The sequence below is a fragment of the Tursiops truncatus genome, chromosome 5, assembly GCF_011762595.2.
Source record: "Tursiops truncatus isolate mTurTru1 chromosome 5, mTurTru1.mat.Y, whole genome shotgun sequence".
Classification (NCBI taxonomy): domain Eukaryota; kingdom Metazoa; phylum Chordata; class Mammalia; order Artiodactyla; family Delphinidae; genus Tursiops; species Tursiops truncatus.
Genome location: NC_047038.1, coordinates 25,557,689 through 25,566,080, shown reverse-complemented (window position 1 = coordinate 25,566,080; position 8,392 = coordinate 25,557,689). Strand labels below are relative to the sequence as shown.

The window sequence follows — 8,392 nt, the reverse complement described above, 5'->3', positions numbered from 1 at the left end:
GAGGACATGGGGAAGGTGAAGGGTAAGCTGGGATGAAGTGAGAGAGTGGCATGGACTTACATATACTACCAAATGTAAAATAGATAGCTAGTGGGAAGCAGCCACATAGCACAGGGAGATCAGCTCAGTGGTTTGTGTCCACCTAGAGGGGTGAGATAGGGAGGGTGGGAGGGAGATGCAAGAGGGAGGAGATATGGGGATATATGTATATGTATAGCTGATTCACTTTGCTCTAAAGCAGAAACTAACACACCATTGTAAAGCAATTATACTCCAATAAAGATGCTAAAAAATAATAATACCTAGCTTATAAGTATTAAGGAAAAAAAATAAAAACGAAGGAAAACAATTCTGCTACTTACACTTTATGTTTTGAATGGCATTATTGGATACCTAAAATTGTGTTAAAAGTGACAACTATAAATCAGGGAAACACTTCATGCTCGAAATCTTACCTTTTACATTGTTTAAGCTAGTAATTTTCATACAGTGCTAAAGGAGGCTGGCAGTCACCATGAACTCTGTTCACAAAAACATGACGTTACTTTACTTGTAAATCTGTTGGCTCCCTCTCTAGTTGTAGTTAATGTTATCACAGAGAGGTAATTGAACACTGACTGTTCTGTTAGATGTGAAGTCCAGTGGAGACAGATCTATAGGATCAAGGCTGGCTGACATGAAGAGTATCTTTCCCCTTGTGATACATCATGAAAATCAGCCTAGAGTTTTCTATTTGGCTTGTGGGGTTGGGTTTTCTTATTTCTAGTAAGTTCAACTCATTCATCTAAATTATCTGTAATTATGTTTTATTTAGGAAGGTCTTCCATTTTTCATGTCATTAATTTTGTGTACTAAACACAGAGACTGCAATAATTCTACTCACCTCTCATTTGAGCACTACAGTCAGTGTTAACCATAAAGTATTACAAAGTATGGACCTAGTGTTTCCAGAAAAACTCTCTATTAATATAAAACAAAAAATAGATAAAAGGCCTCAAAATCAGCAACACTAACAACAAAAACAAAAACCTTTGGCAAAAACATCTGAGGTACTTTGGTAGACAACAAAATCAAATTAAAAAAGCAGTCTTGGGCTTCCCTGGTGGCGCAGTGGTTGAGAGTCCGCCTGCCGATGCAGGGGACACGGGTTCGTGCCCCGGTCCGGGAAGATCCCACATGCCGCGGAGCGGCTGGGCCCGTGAGCCATGGCCACTGAGCCTGCGTGTGTGTCCGGAGCCTGTGCTCCGTAACGGGAGAGGCCACAACAGTGAGAGGCCCGCGTACCCGCCCCCCCACCCACCAAAAAAAAGCAGTCTTGACCGACCAAGCAAGCACTGGGTTCAATGACTCAGTTTGTTTCACTGGAATAAAGAATAATGGTAGAAATTTTATCATTTAAAAATAGCTCAGAAAGCACAATAAGGTGACAACCAAAAACGTTTTCAGAAGCAAAACTTATAATGAAATAAATACCTTTGTAAAGGAGACTGTCTTTATCACATGATTTATGTGTTCTAACAGGGAGAAACAATCAAGCAAAATTCAAACTGTAAATAAAACCACGGTTTATGGGTTGCTAACACACCTCAGATATCATTGATAATAAAAGTGATATATACTTCTACGTTTTCAAATAAGAATTATGTCCAAATTATATACATTTTCTCTGAAAAATCAAAGCACTTGCTTTTCGCTACGTCTCACACTATCTGTGTAAAACTGTAAGGGAACCAACATTATTTTCCCCATTTTATGGACAGAGAAATTCTGAGGCACAGAGAAATCATAGGACTTTTTCTTCAGTATTTAGCCAGCCAGGAAAAATAAAATAAAACAAGATTTTCTGAGTTTGGTTAGTAGACAATACAGTTACATTCCTGCTGCCCAACTGATTTTATGAAAAGAGGAAGAAATGGCTTCCCGTTTTCCTTCCTTCTTTCCATCCTTAACTCCCTTCTTCTCCTCTTTTTTCTTCCTTTTCCTTTTATATTTCCCCTCTCTTTTATTTCCTCTCCCCACCCCCTTTTTCATTCCTTCCTTCTCCTTTCCTTTCCCTTTTCTTCTGATACAAAGTTAACAAACCATGTGAAATGGCATGAGGTAGACACATACAGTTCTGATGCTATAATTTTTATTTACTGTCTAATTGAACAAGTACCTACTGAGGCAATACTATGTTCCAGGGTATGCATGTAGCCCAGGTGAGGGAGACAACATTCACTAAACATAAAGACACCACTGTGAACAGTATTGTGCATGTGGCTCTGTGTGAACATACAGCAGTGAGAGCTGACCTAAGCCTGTGAGGGGACCCAGGTGAGCAAAAGAAATTAGAGGTAAAATCTGAGGGAAAATAGTAAGGTCGAGTCAAGAGCAGTGGGAATAGAAAAGTACTATAAGCATAAGAAGGAGTGTGTAGGAAGGCCCCGACCTGTCAACTAGAATTACAAATAACAATTATTATTTGGGTCTATCTATCACTCCCTTGTTTAAATTCCTTCCCTCTTCACAATAGAATAATAGCATTCAAACTGTCAACATGTCATACAAAACCTTTCATAATTTTATTTACCCACTCTTATCTTCATTTTGTACTCCTGTGAAATGCAAACATTTACAGTTCCCAAACTTGCCACGGTCATTTTAGCCTCTGTAACATTCTGCAGCTCTTCCCTCTCCTACTGCAAACTCACATTCCCCACCACACTACCTCATTTGTCTGATGAGTCCCTACAATGCTCAGTTCAAATATCAACTCCTCTGGACAGGATTCCGAAGCCTTCCTTGAAGGGGTTATACACACACATGAACATCCATACAATAGAACTACTTTATAGTGAACACATCAAGAAGATCTCCTTGAAAAAAAAGATCAAATAAACAAAAATAAAACGATTGAGATACAAATACCATTGATGGCATTCTAACAATTCATTATGAATTAAACACCAGACTCCCAATTATTTTTGTCAACAATTTTTACGTTTGAGATTTTATGAATCTCAAAGAAAAATTTAACAAATATCAACTCAAGCTAACTTGAGTGATAGACCCCTTTGGACATCTGTGGATAAGACTGTATGGATGGAAATTATAAGACTTTTTAATTCCTCAATGGGTACCAGCAAGTTTAATATTTATAAATACTCCTTATCATATCAGCATTAAGTTTTCCATTAAGCCACTAATGGAAAAACTAAGACAAAATAATTTGGACTCTTAAAATACAAAAATGTGAAAATATCAACATGTTTTAGAAAAGAACGCACATTTTTATTTTCACAATATCTTACTCTGAGGAGCAGTCAGAGGAAAATGAAGTAGGAAAAACCGAGATGAAATAAAGTAAAGTGATCCAAAGAGGCCTTTCTGCTTCAATGCACTTTAAGATTTAAAAATAAATAAATAAATGAGAAAGAGAGAAACAATATATATTGCATATATATCTAGGTGTTCTATAATTTGTGGAAGAGAGAATAAAATCAACCGTTTTGAACACCATGGTGGGTGAATACTCACAAGCCAAAAAAAAGCACACATATCAATATTAATTTTGTGGGCTCCCACCGAACCCCCTAATTTCTTACTATCTCACCAGCCACTAAATCATATAAAGACTAATGCAGAGATGGTTTTGTTTTTTTAACAATCATGAATTCACTGATTTTCCTTCCAAACTATCCCTAATCGTCGTGAGCGTTATGCGCCTAATATTTATATACTGTAAGCCTCAAAACAGAGAGGAATAAAAGGTTTATCTGTTGACTAACAACTACATAAACAGGAGGTTGTATTTTTTGCTGTTGAAAATTTATTTATGCTAAAGAGCTATTCCACTACCTTTCATAACATGCTTTGGGAAAACTAAATTACCCAGTTACACAAGATGAAATAGACTTCCCCACTAAAATATTGCTGCTTTCATTTATTTTTCTAGGGAAACAAAATTGAAAAAAACAACGCAATTTTATGGATTTGTTCATGATATAGAAGTATAGAGGAATGTAAATTGTATTCCATCAGGACCTGTAGCCACCATTGCTTTAGAAAGATGCATGTCTGTACAATAATAGCAACCTTTCTCTCATTTGGCAAGAAGACAGAGTTCAGGTTTAGGAGACAAAAGATCCTATTCTTTTGTGGTGGTGCACTTTATATTCTGAGCTATTAATTGCTAAGTAAATCCAACTGTGGGAAATCATACAAAACATGCACTACCCCCAAATCAGGAGAAAGCAAAATTTTCTCCTCATTCTCTAAAACCTTATAATAACTCTGATCCTGATTTTCAGTGTGGACAGAAAAAAATATCATCTGTACTGAGGCCACGGATCTTAGCTGACTCCATATTCTACAGTATCCCTGCTGAGAGTGTGAATCACTGCAGAAGTGGTGATTCATGCCCTTTTGTAAAGGTTAGTCTTGCAAATCTTTAAGAAAAGTAAAAAACAGAAAAAAAAAAACCCAAAACCCCCAAAACTCAAAAAACAGATAAAGGGAAAAAAAGAGGTGACTGTAGGTTTTTCAGTGAGTGGAAATACAATTTTCCACAATCTATATATTCTACAGGGGTTCATTCTTCTCACAGTTGGTGGCTGTTCTCCCAGGCTGTAAGCCTCAGAGCTCCCAATAACATTAATTGCTTCAAAGTCCCTGCACAGATAAGAGAGGCACATTTCACTGTAGTAGAGCAGTTGGAAGTTAATTTATTATTGTTTTTCTAATAAACACTGCTGGAACATGTGTCAATATCCCTCGTGACCCTGAGTTAGAAATATTAATATATTATTTTATAAAGAAGTATATTTTGGTGGAATATATGTTTTGTTCTACATGAAATATTATCTGATTGTTACAATCTTCTATAAAGTGCAGCATTTATAGAAAATCAAAATCAAAATCGTCAAAGAATATTTGGAGGCTTTGAATATCAGTAATCTGTAATTCTTTTTAATCTTCTCTGAAAAGGACTCGGGATGTTTCTTGCATTTTATTTTGCTGCACCGCACATAAAATATGTTTCTGTGAATTATCTTACATATCTACTTCCATATTATTTAAGCATGAAAAAGAAATTAAAGTTTGGTTCAGGTTATTTCATGTTGATGTTTTCCTACGCCTTGCAGCTGCCTTTTCTCTAATCTGTCTGAAAAGCCAGCTCTAATCCATAATGTACTGACCTGCTATTAGATTCCATGATTTTGGAGATTGATATACATGAGAAAGGAAAGGTCATTAACCAGCCTAAGCGTATGAAGTTTCAGGAGACAGCACATGGGGAAGTATATCATTGCGGTTCCATTATACTCTACTGTCAGTTTCAAGTACACTGCTGTTTCAGGCACATATTTTTTGTTCACCTGAATTTGCAACTGGCCAAAGAACAGACAAAGGTTAATGAGTCTAGGCACTGCTCTGAACTTTGGACAATGTAGACTTCCTGGTTACAGTACTGCCATTTTAAAGCACTCTAGAATCGGAGCATCTTTAGATATATATGTAAGAAAACTTAGAAAATTCTATCTTCATACTGTTCTTTGTGTAGCACAAAATTAAAATGAGCTAGAAAAAAAAAATTAAATCCGGTAAGGCATATTCATTTCAAGCTTTTATAGTTACTAGTGACACCATCTGATAAGACTCCAGACTTCCTTACTATTGCCAGTTGCTGCATATTTTATAGGGTAGTGTCTCAATTTGAATGATGGTGGGTTACCTGGTGTAAGCTGTTTCACCTCATACATGATTAAATTATCTTTCTTCCTATCTGTACAAAGACTATATTGAAAATACAAGAAGAATTTGGCACTAGGGAAATACATGTTAGTATTTGACAAGTGTGGAACAGTACAGGCAAATATCAATATGTGATGAGGTCATGATAGAATCTAAAAAAAAAATGAGGAAGTTACCTGAATGTTAAGTGGACAGATGCCTAGCTCTTCTTTTGAAATGTCATTCAAACAGCCCTAATATCATTTAATTTTCAATTTTTACATTCATATGGGCAAAACAAGTTTGTATCTAAGGAAATCAAGAAACCCCATTTCTTGCAGTTTTCTGAATCAAAAAATCTAACATGCAACAGTATTAGGAGTTCATATGTGAGTCAAGATGTAAAAATATATTTCAATTTGCATTTTCTGCTTTATGATATATTAGAAATAATGACATATTTTAAAATGTGTCAAACTATGAGAACAAGATAGCAGCTAGAGTCAAAATTAACTTTAAAAACCTATTGAAAATGCATAAAGAAAAAATATCAGAGACCTTTGAACACAGAAAGGATACAGGTCTATTCTAAGTGTGTGGGGGGGGTGACACAAAATAATGTGAATTCCTAAATTGGAAGCTGGACAGGGAAAGAGGCCATGCTGGTCTTGGTGTTGTTCATGCCTTTTTGACTTCAGAGCAGAGTTGTGGAAGTTATGAACCAGAAAAAAAAAATATGTGGAACTTTTCAACATTATTTAATCCAGTCCCCTTCCTTTAGGTAGATGAACTCCCAAGGCAATAAGAAAGAACTACATAGTCATTGATTCTCTTTTTTTTTTTTTTTTTTGTGGTACCGGACGCGCAGGCTTAGCGGCCATGGCTCACGGGCTCAGCCGCTCGGCGGCATGTGGGATCTTCCCAGACCGGGGCACGAACCCGTGTCCCCTGCATCGGCAGGCGGACTCTCAATCACTGCGCCATCAGGGAAGCCCCATTGATTCTCTTTTAAAGTACTCTAGAGGGGGAAATTCCAGGATATTCCCTCACATACCTTTTCCAGCTTTTATTAGACTCATAGGATGCTTGCATACAAATGAATCTAGAAACTACCAACCAGTTCAAAATGGTCTGCTAAATCTGGCACTAATATTTCTTTCAGTATATTGATGATAGAACATTTTTTCTCTTCTACTTCCCTCAATACATCTACCACTGAATATCTTCCCATTTTTGTCTCATTTTTTAGTTCTTATACATGTTGATAAGTTACCATTTCCCTTTTTCCTCTGACCTTATAATCATAGACTAAAACTAAATATATAATGCTGGTCTGTAATATGTAAAATTAAACCTACTTCATATTTTTTATATTTTACAGTGAAAAAGATATACCCCACGTCTAACTGGATAAGAACAGAATCACAGTCTTAGCGTCAGATTAAAAGTAAGAGATTTCACATTCCTACAAAATTTCTGTTTAGACAACTTCAATGACAAGGAATTGAATAGGACATGATGCAGCCCATACAATTTTCTGGCAGATTTACTCTATCTTTATATAATATTTATCCTTATATAATGCTGGCATTATACACTATTTTGTTTGAAAGTAATTTGGGGGCTTTTCATTATTCCCTGTTAAATTTCATCTTGCTAGATTTTGTCTATCACTCCAATTTGCTAAGTATAACTGGGTATTAATATTATCATCTGGTGTAATTACCGTCACTGCCAGCTTTGTGTCATGCTATCTATGTCGTTATTCATCCATTCACTAACATACTGAAAACCAAAAAGTAAAAGGACAAAATTCTATGGATCATTTACAAATCAGAGGAGAAAATCACCATGCAGGAGAGGTGTTATAATATAGGATGTCTACAGTATTTTCATGATGTGAAAGTATAGATCATTATTGAAAAAATGAAATAAAGTTAGAATGGCCTTAAATCTTTAGAGTTTATGCTAACACTATGATCACTTATCCTACTTATAAGCCCTCACAGACATCAATTTTCCTAGGTAGAAGAGGTGGTCAGTCATCTTTCTCTATGATTTCATGGATGTTGAATGCTTTTTACTAAAATCATATTTCCCCAAGGAACTTTGATACCTAAATTAATACAATCATAAACCTCTCATTCGGGAATAGGCTTTGTTAGAATACAAATATTCTTTAGAGTTAGCATATTAATTAATTAATATTGAAAACATACCTTCACATCAATTAATTTATAGATTTTTTTTCTTCAGCATGGTTTTGGTGAAAGAATAATGAGATACTCTTTATTCTTACAAAGAATTAAGTGATGACTAGAGAAAAAGAATAGACCAGAGGAGAAGGCTGTGTATCAGTATTATTTTTTGTTTTCTTCTTTCCTCATTCTCTTCCTGCAGACTCCATCTTTGCCAGCCTTGCTGGAACCATACAACTTAAAATAATAATTAATCAAGCAGCCTCAATACTTCTTTTTTTCCACATCGGTGAAGTGACTATTGATCATAGCCCATCATCTGTGATGCCTCTCTATTCACAATAGGACACAGGTACAAAAAATTCCAAGCTTACATTATCTTTACTTCATTCATCACTTCTTCCCCTCTTTCTGTGCTCCCCTTTTCATTTCACTTACTTCCAGTCTGCTCCCATCTTAAGTTCCTCATTAGGAATGAT

General features: G+C 35.8%; 1 protein-coding gene across 1 annotated transcript in view; it reads right to left on the bottom strand.

Moving 5' to 3' along the window:
- Window positions 1-7,443: 7,443 nt before the first annotated feature.
- LOC141275670 (bifunctional heparan sulfate N-deacetylase/N-sulfotransferase 4) overlaps window positions 7,444-8,392 on the bottom strand; it is a 139,248-nt gene continuing 138,299 nt past the window's right edge. Inside the window, exon 6 of the mRNA XM_073804696.1 lies at window positions 7,444-7,500. Within this exon, the coding sequence (XP_073660797.1) occupies window positions 7,444-7,500 (57 nt within the window). The remainder of the gene's footprint in view (window positions 7,501-8,392) is intronic.